This window comes from Grampus griseus, assembly GCF_964374135.1.
Source record: "Grampus griseus genome assembly, chromosome: 9".
Taxonomy (NCBI): Eukaryota; Metazoa; Chordata; class Mammalia; order Artiodactyla; family Delphinidae; genus Grampus; species Grampus griseus.
In genome coordinates this window covers 46,775,196-46,796,077 of record NC_139003.1, presented here as the reverse complement: position 1 = coordinate 46,796,077, position 20,882 = coordinate 46,775,196, and the positions used below count along the sequence as shown (strand labels likewise).

The following is a 20,882-nucleotide window of genomic DNA, read 5'->3' as shown; positions in this document are numbered from 1 at the left end:
ATGTTTTTAAAAATTGAACAACCACAATGTGAACAATTTCCACTTTGCTACATAATGAGAGTACTTTCATTCCTTTAATGTTTGCTTTTTCCTTTGAACTAACAATTTCTGTTCAAATTTCACAGTTTTCTGTGGCTTCAGGAATGAAAGAACCGATTACCCTGCTGGGAGCGTGAAATAGACTTAAAAAATCTGCGTGATATTTCCTCCCAGTGAAATTAATTTAGGTTTAAATACAGGAGTAAAGTACACACCTTGTGCCAGAGTCTCTTTCTCTCACACACCTGAGTAGTTCCTTATCCAGAAAGGGCACAATTGGACCTGCTGCTAAGTCTTAAGTCTTTTGTGAAGATCCTTTGCAAGACTGCAGTGTGAGAACCTCTTTTTCTTTGACACCCGGCTTTGTGTGGGCCTGATGGCATATCTGGAACGTCTCTATTTCTTTGAAGGCCCAGCTCAAAAGCCCAGTGGACCCGTCGGGCACTGTCCATGGCTGGGGTACTTAAGAGCAGCCGGATTGGCTTGCCGGGTGTTTTGAGGGTATTTTAGGAAACGCACCTTCTTGCAGGGCAGGAATCCTCAGCTCCAGAGCGACAAAGGACAATTTGGAGGGGAGTGCAAGGAGCGCTCCATAGCCGCTCTGGCATCCCAGGCCCCCTTACGCCTAGCATCGTGTCCTTAGTGACCCCGCCTTCGCCCTCTGGATCGCACCCCGGCTGTGTCGCTGCTCCCGAGTCCGGGCGGGCGTCGCGAGTCCCGCCACCTTCCCCCACGCCCCACACCCGGTCGCCCTCAAACCTTTGGAGCCGCGCTGCGCACCGCAGCCATGCTCACCCCGCGCCCCCCAGCGGCTTCCCCGGCACCTCGGGGTCCGGCTCCCCAGGCCAGTGTCGCCCCGCCCTGCAGCCCACAGCCTCCCCCTCCAGCCCCCGTCGCAGGAGCTGTCAAGCCCGCGGCAGCTGAACCAGCCCCCGAGCTCCCGCGTCTCCTCTCCTTCCTTTGTGTGCGCGCGAGCGGAGTTGGGGAGGAGGGAGAAGGGGGAGGTCGCTCTGTCTGTCTGTCTCCCGCCGCCTTTGCCCGGGCAGCTTGAAGTGCCGCCGGGGAGCCGGGGGGAGGGTGCGGGGAGCCGGCGGGGCGTCTCGGGGCCGCCCGGGCGCCCTGGTCCCAGCCGCGCGCTGGGGAGCGCGCACCGCAGCTGGGGCTCAGCTGGAGGCACGATTCGTCTGGTTCGGCCGCCCCTCGGCCTCCCTCCGCTCCCACCTACCCTCGACACTCGCAGAAAAGCGTGCGAAGGCGCCGAGAGTGACGGAAACCACAAATAAATAGCGGCGGCAGCAGCGCGTCATCTGGCGGAGCAGGAAGTGCAGGCAGAGTCCGGAGGCTGGTGCTTTCTGCGCGTCCCCAGGACTTTGCCATGGGCTGGGGGCCGCGGAGGCTGCGAGCTGCCGGGCCAGGACAGCGGCGGCGGCGTCCGCACCGCGGCTGAGCGAGCAGCGTCGCGCGGGGCGCGCGGAGATGGCAGCGTCCAGCAACTCCAGCCTGTCCGGCTCCTCGGTGTCCTCCGGTGAGTTTCAGCCCGTCGGGCGCGATTGCCCCGCTGGGTCTGTCGCCCGCTGCCCTCGCCCCGCACTCTGGGATGGAGAGAGCCTACCTGTGGCCGTCTTGCCCGCTCTCCCGGGGTGAGGGCAGGCGGCCGGTGTGACACTTGTTTGGCTGGCCAGCACCCTCGGTGCCCACAGCACCTCCGCGCCTGGCGTCTGACAGCGCAGAGGTGGGGGAGCGGGGCGCCCTTAGTGTGCAGACGCGGGGGTTCTGGAGATTTGGGGAGCAGCAGGCGAGAAGCGAACCGGGTAGGGGCGGGCTCGCACTTTCTGGCGCCGCTGGAACCCGGGCTGGCGGGGCGGGGAAGGTTAGGGTGACACTGGGCGCCCCAACCCGCTAGCTCTGGGGTGCCCGCTCCGCGGGATGTCCACATTCAAGGCAGTGGGGAGCAAACCCTCGCTTCTCGCAGACTTGATTTTCTTTGTTTGTTTCAGAAATTAGCTCCGTGGAGACCCACGCTTGGGGTATGGGTTTGAGATAGAGGTAATTCTCTTTCTGGTTCTGATCGAAGCGAGTTAGGGGACGCGAGGTCGAGCCAGCCTTTGACAATTTGCCCGTTTGCAAGTGTGTGTGTGTGTGTGTGTGTGTGTGTGTGTGTGTGTGTGTGTGTGTGTGTGATTTTCCTCTGTGGCCTCTTGGAATATGTTCTGTGATTTTACTTTCCAGGCATACATATTTTTTTTTTTCAAGTGCGGCCGAGGAAGGAAGGGCTTCTTTCAGCTTTTCTACGTTGAACAGCGGGTCTAATTGAAGAGAACAAATTGCTAATGAATCTGAAGGAGTAGGAATCAATAGAAGCAGACCCACTGGATTCTGAGTATGACAGGTTTCTAATCAGGATGATGCATTAGGTAGAATTCTTGTACTTCGCTAGTCATTGAAAACTTTAATGACAAACCCTAAAGGGTTAGCTGATAAGACATTTAGTGTAGTTTACAGCATTCATGGGTCAAGAAGGTCTTGAAGTCCTAATGGAAATGCTTAATATATCAATATTGTATTAATTCCTATTGTGTGTGTGTTTTAAATTATTACCCGAAAATTAAACTCACAAGAAGAAACACTTTGTTGGAGGCATTGGACAGCAAGCCAAGCATTAAGGAACCATATCTCTAGATGTGTGACTAATTAAATCATAAATGCAAGGTGATTTGACTAAGGTGCAGTTGTGACGTGGAACAAGGTGATCACTTGAAAGCCATTTATTATCTTTTTTGGCAGGTTTTAGTTCCAGGGAAATAGCACTTCCTTTCTTGATCACTGCCAACTAATGAAAAGCACAGTGTTGTTATGTGTACGATGTAGTTGAAGTTTCTGGTAGTAGCAACCAATGGGGCAGAACAGTCATATCTTATTAAGAGCAGCAACAAGTTGACCGCCTGTGGTTTTAATTCTGAGAACTCAGCAAATGCTACAGCTTATTTTTAGTACCCCCAAACCACTGCTGCTGCTTTTCAGTTCATTTTGGTTGACTAACATTGAATTTAAAACACAGTGATGTTAGCTTATGATTAGCATATGGTTATCCCTCTCCGAAAATGGCCCACAAGAAAATGAACTGGTGGGGGAGAGGTGACGAAGGGAAAGAAGAAAGGATAAAGGACAATAAGGCAGTGTTATCACATGATTTACTGAAGGTATAAATTACAGATGCTGTGGCATCTGAATTTTCAGATCTTGATGAAAGATCTCCTTAAGCTTAAGGAATGTTATTGAAAAACCTAACTCAGCCTTAGGAAGAATACATGGGTTTGAAGCAGCACAGTATAAGCTTTAGATGATGTTAATTGCTTTGTAGATAGAATAGAGATGCTTGTGATGGTTCTTTTTTCTGCTTTAGTTACCACTGTTTTAAATCCTAATGGAAACTGGAAAATTTTGCGAAAGCTTAAATTCAAAAAGTGGGCAGAGGTATATTTTTTGGTATGACTCAACCATGGGCCATGAGCTTATATTGGCTAATTCACCAATTAATCAGGCACTTTGTCTTGAAAAATTTGAGATCCAGCATTCTCTTTTTAAGCTCACCATCGTGTGGATCATGAATAATTCAGGTGACACAAGCAATTCACACCTGTGGGAGGTGTTGGGCAGGAAAGAATAGAGCCTGTTTGTGGTGGCAGCTGGGTTCTCTCAGGCAAAGGCCAGAGTCTGAAAAATTAGGACACTCCATCAATCTATTAATCACCGTTTTGGAGGGCCTACTATGTGCCAGGCAGTAAGTTATAAGCATCAGATTCAAGGAGGTTAAGTGAGGAAGATAATTTAAAGGATTTCTTCAAGTTCTGAAGTTCTGGGATTATTGTCCTTGAGTTTGGCTCCAGCAGTGGGTAACTTGGGGTAAGTTATTTAACTTCTCCAAGCCTCAATTTCCTCATCGATAAATGAGACTGATGCTAATAACAGGAACTATTTCATAAGAATGTCATGGGGGTTAAGTCAGATAACGTGTATAGAGCGTTTAGCACAGGGTGTGGCACTAAATAAGTGCTTGGTGTGAATAAAGTTTGTTCCTTGGAGGAATGAAAAAGAAAGCTCTCACTGACTCAGACTTTAGGGACAGAAATAAGTCCAACACACATCACGTCTGCCTCTTACCTTGCATGTTAAGTTTGGTCTTGCGGTTTGAGCTCCATTAAACAAGCATTTATTAAGTTTCTTTTAGGTTTCAGGCATAATCCCAAGTGTATGGAATAGAAAAATGCGTCAAGATCCTTTTCCTCTCCATCCAGCAGCAGAGATGGACAAGCAAATAGCAATCTATTTTCCATTTTGATAAAATAAATTATGGGGAGGAGAGTGCAGGGAAGAGAGTGATGACCTCAGTTGTGAGGGGTCAGTAGGGGTGACATATGAGTTGAGCCTTGAAGGATGAGTGGAATGTTTTCAAAAAGCAGAGCGCGGGAAAGGCATTTCAGGAAGAGGTAAGATCTTAGGCAAAGACCTGGAGATAGGGAAGTTCATTGCCTAATTTTCAACTCCCTCCTTAGGGCTATTGACCTGTTTTCTTGGTGGTTCCTCTTCTCTGGACAGTTTCTTTCTGCTCAGGTAGCAATGGGTTTAGTGGCACAGCTCTCCAGTACCTTAGGACATACTTGGGCAATTGAGCACTGAGAAAGGAATGGTTGATTCTGTAGGGTCCAGGATATGGAGAGGTGAACTTGAATAGAATACCATGGGTTAAACCTCTCTTAGACGAATAGCCTCTATTTCTGGGAGGTTTAGGTTTGGATGGATTTGTGTGAAGAGTAAAAATCTAATAATTTACTCACATTAAGCTCAAAATTATCTGATTTTCCTGAGAATATGTTCTTACCTGCTGTTGTTGGACCACATTACCCAAGCATCTCATTTATTCTACATTACCAGCTGAGTCACAAGAGATGAAATAATCAGGTTAAAATTAATTTTTAAATACATTTTCTGAGAACTCTTTAGAAATGTGTTTCTGAAATATTCAATTATGTGTAAAAGAAATTGCTTTGGGGCTTCCCTGGTGGCGCAGTGGTTGAGAGTCCGCCTGCCGATGCAGGGGACGCGGGTTCATGCCCCGGTCCGGGAGGATCCCACATGCTGCGGAGCGGCTGGGCCCGTGAGCCATGGCCGCTGAGCCTGTGCGTCCGGAGCGTGTGCTCCACAACGGGAGAGGCCACAACAGTGAGAAGCCCGCATACCACAAAAAAAAAAAAAAAAAAGAAAAAAGAAAAGAAATTGCTTTGCCTTTGTTTTAATGATAACTGCTGGTGATTAAATTTCACAGGCACCTAGGTTGGCAGGAAGGTTTGATTACCTGTTTTATTTTAAATCAGGGGGAAAAAAATCCCTATCCTTAAGTTTTTAATCTAGCCTGTGGTACTTGATTATATTCTGAAATAAACAGTGGTTGACTTGCAAAGTACTTCTCTTAATAGTCATGAATTAGATTTGCTTTTATAATTGAAATAAGAACTTTTTGCATATTAGTCATGTGATCACCAAATGGGTAATTTCATAAAGTAACGAAAAAAATCAACTCAAGTAAAGTAATAGATAAAGAAGCTATGAGATGTTTTCCAGTAACTGAACAAAGTAAAAAATTAAATAATAAAGGGACTCCTGGGATAAGAAGTTGTTAAGATTTTGAAAACATAAACACACTGTATTATAGAAATAATATTGACAGGGACTTTTGAAATTAAAATGCAAATAGAAAAAGGTAAAAATCAGTGTTATGTGCAGAGTCATTGAAACCGTAATTGGGAAAAGAACATTCCTGAATGGATTGAGGGATTTATTTTTCCAGATTCTATACAACAGTAATTGTGTGCCCGGTAAGTAATGCCATTTTCTGCTGTCAAACTGGTGTTGATCCTAGAAATGATAAATAGGAATTTTCATTACTTGTTATTGGCGAGTCACAACCAGCGGCATATACAAATCTTTCACATTCCTAGATGCAGAAGGCAAAATTGAACTACAGTAATGCTGCCAAGACTTATATACGTGTAATTAGAAACTCCATGGATCCAATACTACAAAACAGGGTATCTTTGTTGAAACAGACATTCACACTGAGAAGTCTTCTAGTCCTTTAGACTTCAGAAACATTCAATTATGTGTAAGCAAAATAGCTTTACCTTTGTTTTAGTGATAACTGCTGGCAGTTTAATTTCAGTCACCTAGAACGGCAGGAAGATTTGATCACCTTTATTTGAAATCGTGTGCACAAAAAAATTGCAATTTCAGAAACATTGCAAATATTTTTAAATTCACAATCTAAAAGTCAATCCCCTGAGAGAAATCATTCACTCAGTTGAAGAATATTGTTTTTTGCTGTTTTTCTGGTGACCTTTCCACAGCTTATTTTAACTTATTAGATTTTCACTGTACTTTGTGGTACCTGAGATGAACTCAGTGATATAAAATCTGAGAGAAAAGGAGGCTCTTCTTAAGCATGACAGCTTGTTTGCAGTGTTTGACAAAGGCCCACTGATTTGTGTACTTTTGTTAAAACTCCAGATGCCCCCCCCACTCCCACTAACCCTGTGAAGAGTTTTGAATGACCTTGACATTTGTTCAACTTTTGGGGGATGCATACCCCAGGTATTTTCTGAGGCCAGTCTCTGTGGGGTTTAACTGAACAATGTGTTCTTTGCACTGCCTCCTGGGGCTTGGCCTGAGTGTCAGTCCTGCTGAGGGCCTTCTGCTGCTCTGCAGGGTCTCCTGTTTTCACACAATGGTGAAAATAACCGGACATTAGGATTGGAAAACCTATACATGAGCAGTGTCATCTTGGTATGGTTTGGGAAAGCGTTTTCTGCCAGAAGGTTAAGATTCCTGCCAAGATAGTTAGATATAAAGAAAGAGAAAGGAACTGAGTGATAGACATAAGATTAATAGCACCCAGCTATCATTCACCCATGATTTATCTTTTATGAATGTATTCACATTTCATGGCTCCTAAAATATGTCATTGAATTTTCAAAATGAATGGTTGGCTTGCCTCTCTCTCTGTCTCTTTCTTTCTTTCTCCCTTTTGGTTTTCTCATCAGTTATTATGTTGGTCACATTTCTATTTAGAGATGTTTTCAGAAACCCTGCCTTTGGTCTACTTTACTGTTAATAGTTTCCTAGTCCTCCAGGCACCTTGCTGCTTCTCCTTCCACTTGCTCAGTGGGAAAGGCAGCTACTGTTCTCACGTGGATTCTGGTCAGAGCATCAAGATGGACACCTCCATCTCTGGTGCAGGCTGGTGGGTGTGACAGAACACACTCATGTGTCTCAAAGTTACAGACGAAAGCAGAGGTTTATGTAAAGTTTCCATGGCTAGAGGAAAACCCAGTTGGAATGTGCTGAACCCACATGCAGGCTGCTCTGCCAGGGGACCCGTGTGGCTGTCCACTGGGGTCTGAGGCTGAAGATGGCATGTGTGCACTGGGGGAGAGCCATCCACCAGCTGCTTGTGCAAATAACCTGCTTCTTCCCTCATTTATTACTAACTGAACACCATCGTGGGGACCAGTCTTCTAATATAGTCTTTAGAGTATGGCCTAATGACAACATGGCCTTGCTTCAGCAGTTTGGCCTGTCAACGTCACCCAACTTCAGCCCATTCACAGTGTCACCTCCACAGTTTAAAGTGCTATTTTCAATCATCCAAGGTCTTAGTTCCCATAGACATTCTCTAAGAAAGGTGTTCAATTAATAACCTTATTTAAAATGTCATCATCACCTCAGGTCAGAGGGGACATTGATCAGATTCCTGGAATTGAGATATCGCCCACTCACTATGCAGGCCGCCAATCACCCCATGCCTTTGGTGGGCCTGTGGAGGAGAGCATTTTGTCGAGGAGAGAGGCTAGATGCCAGTTGCCTGGCATAATCAAATAGATCTGAATTGATACAGCTACTATGGAGAACAATATGGAGGTTTCTTAAAAAACTAAAAATAGAATTACCATATGACCCAACAATCCCACTACTGGGCATATACCCTGAGAAAACCATAATTCAAAAAGACACATGCACCCCAATGTTCATTGCAGCACTATTTACAATAACCAGGTCATGGAAGCAACCTAAATGTCCATCAACAGATGAAAGGATAAAGAAGATGTGGTGTGTATATATATATATATATATATATATATATATATATATATATATATATATAAATAATGGAATAATACTAACTCATGAAAAGGACCGAAATTGGGTCATTTGTAGAGATGTGGAAGGAGTTTGTCATACAGAGTGAAGTAAGTCAGAAAGAGAGAAACCAATATCATATATTAATGCATACATGTGGAATTTAGAAAAATGATACTGAATAACCTATTTGCAGGGCAGGAATAGAGATGCAGATGTAGAGAATGGATGGGTGGACATGGGGGAAGGGGAGGGTGGGATGAATTGGGAGATTAGGATTGACATATATACACTACAATGTATAAAGTAGATAGCTAGTGGGAACCTGCTATATAGCACAGGGAGCTCAGCTCTGTGCTCTGTGATGACCTAGATGGGTGGGATGAGGGGTGGGTGGGAGGGAGGTCCAAGAGGGAGGGGATATATGTATACATATAGCTGATTCACTTTTTTGTACAGCAGAAACTAACACAACATTGTAAAGCAATTATACTCCAATGTAAAAAAAAAAAAAAAAAAGAATCAAATAGATCTGGAGAAACAGTCTGCTTCCTTGAGCTGGGGAGAGATCCCACCTTCTGAAATGTGTCTTCGTTAGATGTTGTAGGAAGAGCCATAAATGTGGAATCAGAAGATTCCGGACATTTAAACCTTTAACCAGGATATTTAAACCCTTAGCCAGGGCACCTACATCTTTTACCAAAGCCCTTAAATCTTCTGTCAGAGCCCTTAAGCCCTTAACCAGGACCCTTAAACCATTAACCAAGGCCCTTGAACCCTTTACCAAGGCTCCTCAACCCTTAACATAGGCACTTTAACCAGATACTTAACGAAACCAACTAGCTAGCTATGTGGTCTTTGGTGAAGTTAGCCCCTCTGAACCTTAAATGCCTCGCTGCAAACTGCAGTTGTGAGAGTCTGTTTCTGGAGCTGAGATGAGCATCGACAGAGGTGATAGAAGCATCCCCTCTACAGACCTGGCCAGCACGCCTGCTTATTAGAGGCCAGTTCTCTTTTCCCTGTCTCCTTCCCTTAATGTCTCTGAGCCTCAGTTCTCTTGGCTGTAAACCAGAAATAGTGATATCTGACAAATTTATCCCATGGGGTTGTCATTCCTGAAGTACTGTTTGGGAAAATGCATAGTAAACTGTAAAAGCAACTAACACTACTGAATGGCTGCTAAGTGTCATTCTGTTTACATTATCTCACACAATTTTCGCAATATTTCTCTGAGGCAGACATTATATCCCATTTTGTAAACAAAGAAATAGGTTCAGAGAGGGATGGGGCTTGGATTTGAGGTGATAGGATTAGAGCAAAGTCTTCCTAATTTCAAAGATCGTGCTTTTCCCTCTTGAAACATAAGGGGTTGGTTCATTTCTATCTGTTTACAAAGTTGCTGACATTAGAGTTCACCGCTGAAATCCATGCTCATGGTTGACAGAGAAAATATAGTTACATACTTGTGCTTTATTTTGTTGCCCTCAGTAGTTAGCCAGACCCTCACCTCAGTCTGACCAAAGCTTATTCTCACCAGCAATACGAACTGGGAGGTGTTATCACATCATTACTCTTCAGAGTGAACACCCAGGATATTAGACTTGTGAGTATCTATACTTGAGAATAGTCTTGCAAGGTGAAGGGTATATAGGTATCCATTGTACTATTCTTGCAACTTTTCTAAAGGTTTGAAAATTTTCTCAGTGAAAGAAAAAAATTAGGCAAAAAAAGGAAAGTACTACTTAGCATTCAGTTGATTTTCTTCACTGGCATTTCAAAAGCGTTCCATTTTGTGTGAGCATATCAAGTCCTGTTATCATCTCATGCAACTCCCAGATTCTGAATCCTCAGGCAGCAGAATGTCTATTTCTTAGCTTATATCTTAAGTGAAAGCATAAAGGAGCTGAAATTACAGAAGCAGGTCAGGCAGAACACACGCAACAATTTCTGCCTGAGAATTGTTGGTTTTTTTCTCCCGACCTGGATTGACCTGACTTTTCACTGTAGGTTTGGACCAAAGAGGGGCCTTGGAGGTTGTTTAGAAGATGCCAGCATAGTATAAGCAAGAGAATCAGGGTCCAAAGAACTCCAGGAACTGCCCAGTGCCGCTCACCTAGTTGGTGGTGGGGCTAGAGCTGAACTGTAGTCTAGGACCCACGTTTCCAGAACATCATTCTCCATCCTCCTTCCTGGCTCATCCTAAAGAGTAGTTATCATCCTTAGAGAACTTCTCGCAGATGTTTTTTCTGTCTGGCTTCATACAGGCTGTTCTATTTAATTATTTAATATTTTCAACAAAGAGGTCATAAAGCGCTTTGTATGTTAGATGGGCCTTAGAACTCAAGGCTGTTGTGTCAACAGAGACAGAGACTTAAGTGATCTGGTGTCTGCCCTAACTATATATAGCTATGCTGTCCAATATGGTAACCACTAGACACATGTAGCTATTTAAATTTAAATTAAAAACATTCATTTCCTCAGTTGTAGTAGGCACATTTCAAGGGCTTAGTAGTACACATGGTACTACTGTGGTAGCTAGTGGCTACCATATTAGGCCACGCAGAAATAGAACATTTCCACCATTCTGCAAAAGATTCTGTTGGGCAACACTTGTAGACAGGGTATGAAGTTCTAAGACAGGGACTTTACTAATGTAAAATTAATTAGCTAAGGATAGAAAATTTGATAAAATGTTCACCCATTCTTGTGTTTGCTCCTTGTGCTGCTTGGGTTGGATTTTACTAATTCTGCAAATTGGCTTTTCATAAGTAATTTTTTCATAACTTTGAGGCAAACTGTGGAATGACAGCTAGAATATAATGTTGGGAAGAGTAATTAAAATGTTGATAAACACTGCTAGTCCTGAAGTTTGATTCAAGCTTTTTAAAAAATGGTCTGTAGTTTCCTTAATGGCAGCTCCATTTCTTTTTGAAATAAACCCACAGTGAGTTGTAATTTCACCCTCCAAGAGGAAAAAATGCCATATCCAAAAGAAGTTTGGATCTTATAACTGCATTTCTTCCCCAAAATTATAAATAAAATAGGGAAATTGTGAATGTGTGGACTGAGGTTGCTAGTGGCATATCTAAGCTATGCTATTTAAGAGAGATTTTCTGCCAACTTGGCCATCAGCAAACCATTTGCCTAGAAGTATTTTGCTTCTGCAAAAGCCCACATACAGGGCAAAGAAAATGCACTGGTTTTTGGAAAATAAAGTTAGCTTTTGGAATTTTCAGCACATTTAATTGGGGGGAAATGTGTGCATATAAGATGCAGGAACATGACAGTTCCTACGAAAAGGAAGCTGCCCTCCTCCTTGAACTTCTGTTACCATCTTCAAGTGGAACAAAAAAATGGAAAGGTGGAGGGTATCTTTCAAGTGTCAAGCAGCTGTCAAGGAAGAGGTGGATGTTGAGGCCAGTGGCCTCAGAAACCACACTAGCCAGAAGCCTGTGGCATGAATGCTTGTTCTTTATTGATATGATTCAGATCACAAATTTCAGGCAGTATGAATCACAGAATCACTTGGGTGATAACCTTACATAGTTCTTTTCTCTTCAGAGGCCCAGTACCTAGATTTCATCATGCCCCATCACTGCCCTGAGGACTACCCTCAGTCCTGGCTGAACACTATCTTCTTCAAGGAAAGGAAACCTAGCACTTCTTAGTTATTTCACATAATGCCACTCTAACAATGTAAAGTGCTTTTTCTTAAATAATTTTGTTTCCAAGGAATAAACCTGAGAAAGATCAATTTTGGGGGCAGCAAGTAAGCAGGAAGCAGGGAGCATGGTTTTGGGGGTAAATCTTCTGCAGCATCTACTAGAGTGTGAGGGCTGCAACACTGACCTGTAAGGGTCTTCTCAAGACCTATACCTGCACTGTCCAATATGGTAGCCACCTGGGCAACTTAGCCCTTGAAATGTGGCTAGTCTGAGATGGGCTGCAAGCTAAAATACACACCAGAATTGAAGACTTCGTACAAAACAAAAAGAATGTAAAATGTCTCATGAATAACTCTGTTATATTATATTTTGAAATGATAACATTTTTTGGATATTAGGTTAAAAGAAAACATATTTTAAGAAACTTATTTAAAAATGTTTAATGTAGCTGCCAGAATATTTAAAATTACATATGTGGCTCACATTATATTTGGATTAGACAGCACTGGTCTGGACAACTCCAGTGAGAATGTTGTAGCCTTTCTCACAGAATCCCTGCTGCTTGGCTCAGTGGCTCTCATGGTTGCCGTCCTGTCCACTTTCCAAGCCAGAAACTTACCCTCCCTCCCACCCCCCAGGTCCAGTTCAGCCCTGATTCTTAAGTCCCTGTTTTGGATTAGTCTCAGACACTGAGAGACATCCTTCATTTTTCTGGGTCTGTACAGTGACTTTGAAATGAAATACTATAGAGAGGGACAAACTGGGAGTTTCATCAGATTCTTGTTTATATAGGTTTTGTGCTTTGTTTTTTTTTTTTGGTTTTTGCTTCACGATAGTTCTAGACTTTACATATTTACTTGTGAGTTTTATGTATACCCCTCTTTCCAAAGAAAGCCTGCCGTGCGATAATGCTATGAAGTTGGAAAGAGAAGCTGAGAGAATAAGGAACACATTTTCTCTTGACCTGAAGCTTCTTGCCATGAGTATGCATATGTGTATACACGCATGTACATGCGCGGTATATGTCTATATGTGTGTGTTTATGTGTATATGTATACACAGAAAGCCAAAGTGGATTGGGTTTCAAACAAAAGTTATTTCCCACCAAATGTATGTTAATATCAAGGGAAGTGAAAAGTCAAGCCTAGCATTACTTTCGGTAATGAAAAAATTCACTTGGGATTTTGCTAATGATGTGTAGATATTAATACACATAATTTGGCTGCCTAACACTGATTTAAGTTGCTCATTCAAATTCATTTTATTACAGAAAAATTAGCCATTTTGTTCTACAATGTTTGTCCCTGCAGACAGTGAGACTGTAAAACCGTGTTTATTGGGTAAATAATACTATTTTGCTGACTTTCACATGCAAAGAGAGCATTATGATGTCTCCTTCAGGAAGTGCTGTGAGCAGTTAAGTTCTCGTTGGGGGTCTGGTGAGTTCAATCAGGTGTCCTCTGGTTATCTCCCTCGTGATCCATATCTAGGGTTGAAGGTACTGTCAGTAACCTGGGCACAGAGGGGTTTTTTTTCTTATGTGATGTGCCTGAGGGTTGAACTTTGTCCCTGTGAGAGCCCTATGCTTGTTTTAAGCGACCAAACTAACCCACGTGCTTTTCTTTCTTTTTTTTTTTTTTTAAAGCAAATGTGAGTTCTTCCTCAGAGGAAAAAGCAATTGACAGTGGCTTTGTCAACTCTCTTGAAATAATATCAGGTTCAGATTAGGAGCATAACCACAGCAAATCCTAGGGAATTATGAACGGAAGACATGATTTGGAACTAGACAATGTAATTTGTCACAAGAACATAATAATTGCCACCGTACTTATTTGGTTCTATATTCTAACCCCAGGAATAACATTAAGGGGTATTTTGTAAAAATGCACAGCAGTCTTTCAGGGAAGAGATGCCCTGCAGATATCTTATTTTTCATAAATAACTGAGTGTAAATCTGTCATTCAGGAATTCATGTAAACATGTTTCTGAGAGCATATGTAGCTCTAGCTTGTGCTTCTTCTTATAGTAATGAGTTCCATCCATTTTCTGTCCTCAGAGTGGACTTGTGTTTCTTTTTATTGCTTTGAATGTAACTCTCTGAAACTTATTTTTAACATCCATTCCTGGCTTTGTAAATAAATGTGGGTTCATTTGAACCCTGGACTTCAAGGGTGATGTGTCATGTATCACGTGCTGTGAAGTTGGGGATCTGGCCCAAACACTAGCACCAACGGCTGTGTTAACTTGGCCCCCTCTGAATTTCCATTTTCTCATCCATGAAATGGGCTAATAATACCTGTTGTGAGAATCAAATGGGAATATGTTTGTGAAAGAAACTTGAAAATTGAAAATTTGTGAACAAAATGTAAAAGTCTCTGGTCTCATGAAGTTCCCATTCTAATAGATGCTCCATAGATTTCTTTCCTGGGTGATAAGTTGATGATGCAGAGTTCATGATCATCTAATATAACTGGAAAAATCTCTTCTAAATGTATTATTTTGCTCTTCTTCAACAACCTTTCAAAATCTTGAAGCGTAATCCCACCAGTTTAGAATTTCTCCACTCAGTGTGAGACTTCACTGTGCATCCCATATTCCCGTAAACATTTGAAATGAGCCTGGACAAATCTCTCATCCAAAGGCACATCACTGTTTATACTTTCCAATCCAGAGGAGTGGCTCTTTTATAAATCAAATTTGATGTAATAATTAATATATGCAAATGAATATCTGTAATAGACATGCAAGTTACAAAGCACAGCAAGGTAACTCACATAAGGAGAGCTGCCACCCAACCTAAAACACTTTGCTCCCTTGCATCTTCCTGGGTTCTCTTCTCCCTTCTCCCTTCCCTCCCCCACCTTCTGTCTTCCTTTCTCTCTTTCTTTCTTTCTTTCTTTCTTCCCTTCCTTCCTTCCTTCTTTCTTTCTTTCTTTTTCCTTCTCTCTCTTTCTTAATTGGAGTATAATTGCTTTACAATGTTGTGTTAGTTTCTGCTGTACAACGAAGTGAATCAGCTATATGTATCCCTATATCCCCTCCCTCTTGGACCTCCCTCCCATCCCCCCCATCCCCCCCATCCCCCCATCTAGGTCATCACAGAGGACTGAGCTGAGCTCCCTGTGCTATATAGCAGGTTCCCACTGGCTGTCTATTTTACACATGGTAGAGTATTTATGTCAAATCTAATCTCCCAATTCGTCCCACCCTCCCCTTCCGTGTCCTCCCTCCAGAGTAACCACTACTTTGAATTTCCTGCTTATTATTCCCTTGGTTTTCTTTCTTGAAATGATTTTATCACATATCACTAAAATACGTGCTCCGTGATGGTGGATATTTTTTGTCTGTTTTGTTCAGTCAATCCCCAGTGCCTAGAACTGTGTCTGGCATGTAGTAGGCACTCAATAACTAGTTGTTGAGTAAATGAATATGTCAGTATCCCAAGTCTATCAAAGGAATGCCGCTATAGTCCCTCTTTTATCTCTTGTAGGTAAATCAGTTCTGTAAGTGATGTAAATTCCATCACTGTTTCACATTAGCTGCGTGCCTTTAATGATTTTTAGAAAATTAGTATTTTTTAAACTGATAATACAGATTATTTGCATTTAGTTGCAATAGGAGACTCCCAGAAAAATTACATAGACTTTTCTGAACCAGGACTTCTTTTTAAACTTGATTTGTAGTTCACAAGCAGTTTTCAGGAGTGAATAGTGAACACTCAAGGAACATAAGTAGTAAAGCTAGAGTTCAACAGGGAGAGCTGTAGAGAAATTTGTTTTAAACGGATAAAATATACGTGCTACAATAAGGATGAACCTTGAAAACATTATGCTAAGTGAAAGAAGCCAGCTAAGAAAGACCACATACTGTATGATTCCACTTATGTGAAATGTCCAGAATAGGCAAATCATAGCGACAGAAAGTCGATTAGTTATTTCCTCCTGCTGGGAGGGTTGGAGGGAAACCAGAGTGACTACTAATGGGGTATGGCTTTCTTTTGGTGGTGATGAAATTGTTCTAAAATTGATTGCAATAATGGTTGCACCTGTGTGTGATTACACTAAAAGTCATTGAACTGTACACTTTTTTTTTTCTTTTTTTTCTTTTTTGTGGTACGCGGGCCTCTCACTGTTGTGGCCTCTCCCGCTGCGGAGCACAGGCTCTGGACGCACAGGCTCCGGACGCACAGGCTCAGCGGCCATGGCTCACAGGCCCAGCCACTCCGCGGCATGTGGGATCCTCCCAGACCAGGGCATGAACCTGTGTCCCCTGCATCGGCAGGCGGACTCCCAACCACTGCGCCACCAGGGAAGCCCTGAACTGTACACTTTTAAAGAGGTGAATTGTAGGTGTGTGAATTATATCTCAGTAAACCCGTTATTTAAAAGAGGCCAAAAAATTAGTAGAGTAGGCATGAGAGGGTGAAAAGACTGGAATATACTTAAAGATCAAGTCCTTTCCAGATAGGATGCTTGTAATCATATGGGAGGCATTCACTCCAGTATTCACTGATATCTTTATCAACACATGGAGGTACCTCTCCTCTTCCCATTTTTGTTTGCACATTCATCTTTTTCTGCTGCCAGCCTCCGATCTCCTGTAAAGGTTCCACAGAAACGTGTTCTCTGTGACTGGTTCTCAGGGTCAGCTCTGCCTGCACTAGGCAGATACCTCCTTCCCCAGTGTCCCCTAAAGGCCACGGTGTCCTCCCTCCTCTGGCTGAAAAATGAGGGACAGCAGCAGGTCTCTGCTGATGCTGGACAAAGCAATTAATGCATTTCTCATGACTAGTTAATTAGATTTTTATGCAGCTTTTCAAGCCCTGGGCACAACTCTTATGCCCTCCAAGTGGAACGGCGGTCATCTGGGAACCAAGTTTCCCACTGTGTACATGGTGCTGCTGGATGTTATCAGCGCAGTGATGCCTCTCTTCCTCTCTTCCATGCCCCACTAGATGGATGCATGTGCAAACGTTTCCAAGGGTATCATCTGTTGGCTCTTTTGTTGTTTCTAATCAAAGAGCTGACACCCTTTGATCATGTCAGATCACAGTATTGTACTGTAAATACTTTGTTAGAAAGACTAAAATATTACATGGGTACAGCTGTCTCAGCTGTTCTGACAGTGCTTACTTTCACCCTGAACAAGTAGAGAAAAATGCATTTGATCAGATCAGATGTAAAATATGAATATTACAAATATGAAATTTTCTAGAACCACATAGAGTGCACTACAATGAATCCAATCAATAAGCATTTTAAGAAGACCTGTTGGTTTTGAGTACCAGGTTGTTGTAGAAATCCTCCTTTCCCCACAAGTTTAGAGTCTCCTAGAGCAAGATAGACTTCCCGTTGGTTGGAGGAATATCTGGCTCTGGTGGGGAGCTTACGGAGATAGAGACTGGCATCTTTGGGGAGCAGAGTCCCTGGGTCATCACTTTCATGGGCAGGCTTCAATCTTCAAAGGCTTGTATGAATTTATACGATGACTGGCTCCCCTTCAACCTGTTCATGGCCTGTCCTCTTTCTTTCTCCCCATGGGAGAGCTAAGATGGGTACCCACACAAGATCCACATAAATACCCATTCATGGGAGTGTGAAGGCAAAGCAAGTACGGAAACGTCTTCCTTAGTTCTTTCCTTAAGGTCCCATTTGCAGTATTTTCTTGGCACCCAGAGGAGGAAGTGGGTACGGGCTACAGTGGATTTGTTGTTCTGTGTCCTCCCTCGGGAAATCTGGATGCCCTGAGTCCCCTGCGACAACGTGGACAGGGTATTGTGCCTTGTGCTGGCCTCTGCAGCTGCCCTCACGTCTCACCCCAGGTGTGGATTTTATACGTTGGTCCTCCTACTTGCTAATGTCCTTGGCCAAGCTTTCCCTAACAAAAGACACACTGTCCCTGGGACATCCTGTGCGTGTAATTTTTCTCATGCTGACACATTTCTCATGCTGACACATTTCTCATTTCTCATGCTAACGCATTCACACTTCCTAATTTCCTGACTAGAACATTCCAGGGCGTGATTATTGCATGGGTTAGGATGCTTCTGCAGAAAACCCCCAAAGAAGCGGGAGATAGGGATACTATACACTGTGGCATTCCACTCTCTCTGCTTCTCTGCAGTTCTGTGGGCTCTCCCTCTTGGTGGATGGGCTCTGTCCTCAGCTTTACTCTCCTTTTGGCGTCAAGATGACATCGGCAGTCCCTGGCATCACGTTTACAAAGAGAAAAGGGATAATACTTTCCTCCTGACTTGGTGGAAAGTAAGAACACCTGTCTCAGAAGCATTCCTCCCCCCAGCAGACTTCCCCTTGCCTCATTGGTCACAGTTTTCTCACATGCTCATATGCAAGCCAATCACTGGCAAGAATAGGATTCCCGTGGTGCACACAGTCCAGTCATGACCCCCTTCCTGGAATGGAGATGGGGCCAGCCTCTGGAAAAGTGAGGACATCTGGAGGGAGCAGGGTTCCGTGAAGGAGGATGGAGGAACCAAAAGTGTCTGCCACAGGTATGTCAAGAATGTCTGCAGCCCTCGAAATCTCTAAGGGCACCTAGAAATACTGAGAGTTCTAAGAAACCTGGCCTCCCCCAGTCAAATGACTTATTTAGTCTAGTTGAGAACCTAATGATTAGTGAACCTATTCATTCTGTAATAATATTCAGTCCCTGACAAAAAAAAATGTATCTGCTTCCCTTCCAAGTTAAGGTGACTGACAGCTTTTACTGATGCATTGTTTTCACTTGTTAGTGCCTTATGGTTTGAAACACTTTGTTTTGTGGTTATGAGCCATTCATCAAAAAATGGATGGATTCTTCAGCTCTAATGAAAAGTAGGACAGTGAGGGTTGAAGGTTTTGATTCTCAACTGACTTTAACACCCCTGAGCCTGGTGTAAGTTGGAATTGTTTTATTAGAAATTCAGGGAATAATAGCAGCTGATTCAACCACTCCTGGTTGCTATGGTGAGGAATTTTTAAAGCTTTGATTTATGAGAAACGGTGATCATTAGCAGCTCTTTGTTTTTAAAACAGAAAGCCCCGCAAATTGTGAAGGCTTGAGTGGAATAGATGACTGGCACCTAATTGGAGAAAGAATCTCAGGTTATTTCCAAAGAAAAGAGAACAGGCAGAAGGCTTTTGGAGAGCAGATTCCTGTTTTTCATTTTTATGGCAGGCCAGAGTGTGTGAAGATCGTTGGACAAGGGGTCATGTGACCCAGGTCTATGCTAGTTCTGTCTCGGCATTTGCTTTTCATATGGCCTGGGGCCAATTACATCATCATTTTGTAAATTTCTGATGCTCATCTGTCGAATTATTAGGTCGGACCAGATCATCTCTGAGGGTCTTGAAAATTATTTTGTGACTGCCGATATCCTCTTGCCAATTTACAGTGTTCTGGTGGTGTGCTGAAGGGAACAACCCTCTGTCCTCCCACGCGTACTGCACATAGCAGTTATCACTGGCCCCATTTGCTCCTGGCACCTGGTCTGTAAGATATGAAGAATTACTGCGTACCTTTCCTGCACCCACTTTTCAGTCCTTACAGTAAGCCCAGAGATATCCCAACTGTGCTCCAGGGGAATATTATACAAGCCTTTCGGAATTTCCTACACTAAGAAATATATTTTATACTACAACTCAGAACACACAGACTGTGCACGCACAAACACACACACACACACACACACACACACACACATAATTCAGTGTGTACTTATTGAGTATTTATGATGTTCTAAGTGTTAGAAATATTATTGCAGTGAACAAAACAGACAAAAATTCTGGTCCTTATAGAGCTTCTAAATACAGAGAAGTAATAAACCAAAGAAACTGTATGTAATCTGTATATTTATGAAATATATGCAACATTATTATATTATATATAACTTATAATTTCCTTAATATATTAGAAGGTGGTAAGGTCTATGGAGAAAAATAAAGCAGGAAGGGAGATAGGAAATAGTGGGGGGTGGTGTCTGATTATTAAACTGTGTAGTCAGGGAAGGCCTTACTGAGAAGATGACATTGGTGGTGAGGGAGCCAGCACGCAGATATCTGGAGGAAGAGCATTTCGGACAGAGGGAACAGCAGTTACAGATGCCTGCATGCGGGCGTGTGCCTGATGTGTTCCAGGAACAGAAGTAATATCAATGGGTCTGGGGTGAATAAGGGGTAAATAGGACTGAGCAGAAGGGGGATGGGGCAGATCACGGTGGGCTGTACAGGCCATTGTAAGGACTTGGGCTTTTACTCTGAGATCCATTATCCCTTGGTAATCCATAAGGTTCTAGAAGAATGACATGATCTGACTTGGGTTTTAACCAAGAACCATTCTGGCTATTGTATTGAGAGTAGACTAAACATAACACTCTGTGTGTGTGAGAAAGCTCCACAAGCTGTGCTTACCCCTTCATGTGTGATGTGCTGTATTTTCTTTTCTATTGTATTCTACTTCATTCATCTAAAAACTGGTCAGCGCCCACAAATTGATTTCACTATCAGGTGGCAACTGGCAGTTTGAAAAACAGATTATAAATTGGCCTAGAGCCCCGAAGATGTAACAATTGAGCTTCCTTGCTCAAGGCATGGTTGTGGTATACATGGCACCCTATGGAAACCTCGTATTTACGCTCAATAATAGTTTTCAAGGAGCTTTTGTTCATTTTTTTAACTTACACTGAATAGCTGTTTTATTAAAAGCTGATTTAAAAGTTCATCTTTTCCTACATATTCAGCAGACTTTTATTACCAATTTGTTTTGTTTTGTTTTGTTTTTTTTGCGGTACGCGGGCCTCTCACTGTTGTGGCCTCTCCCATTGCGGAACACAGGCTCCGGATGCGCAGGCTCAGCGGCCATGGCTCACGGGCCCAGCCACTCTGCAGCATGTGGGATCCTCCCAGACTGGGGCACGAACCCGTGTCCCCTGCATCGGCAGGCGGACTCTCAACCACTGCGCCACCAGGGAAGCCCCCCAATTTGTATTTT

At 43.1% G+C, this 20,882-nt stretch overlaps 1 protein-coding gene across 2 annotated transcripts in view; it reads left to right on the top strand.

Moving 5' to 3' along the window:
• Positions 1 to 1,515: 1,515 nt before the first annotated feature.
• CHN2 (chimerin 2) overlaps positions 1,516 to 20,882 on the top strand; it is a gene marked incomplete at its 5' end in the record, with an annotated part of 331,632 nt that continues 312,265 nt past the window's right edge. For both annotated transcript variants that reach the window (XM_082661915.1, XM_082661914.1), the window contains one exon: positions 1,516 to 1,564. In XM_082661915.1, the coding sequence (XP_082518041.1) occupies positions 1,516 to 1,564 (49 nt within the window). The remainder of the gene's footprint in view (positions 1,565 to 20,882) is intronic.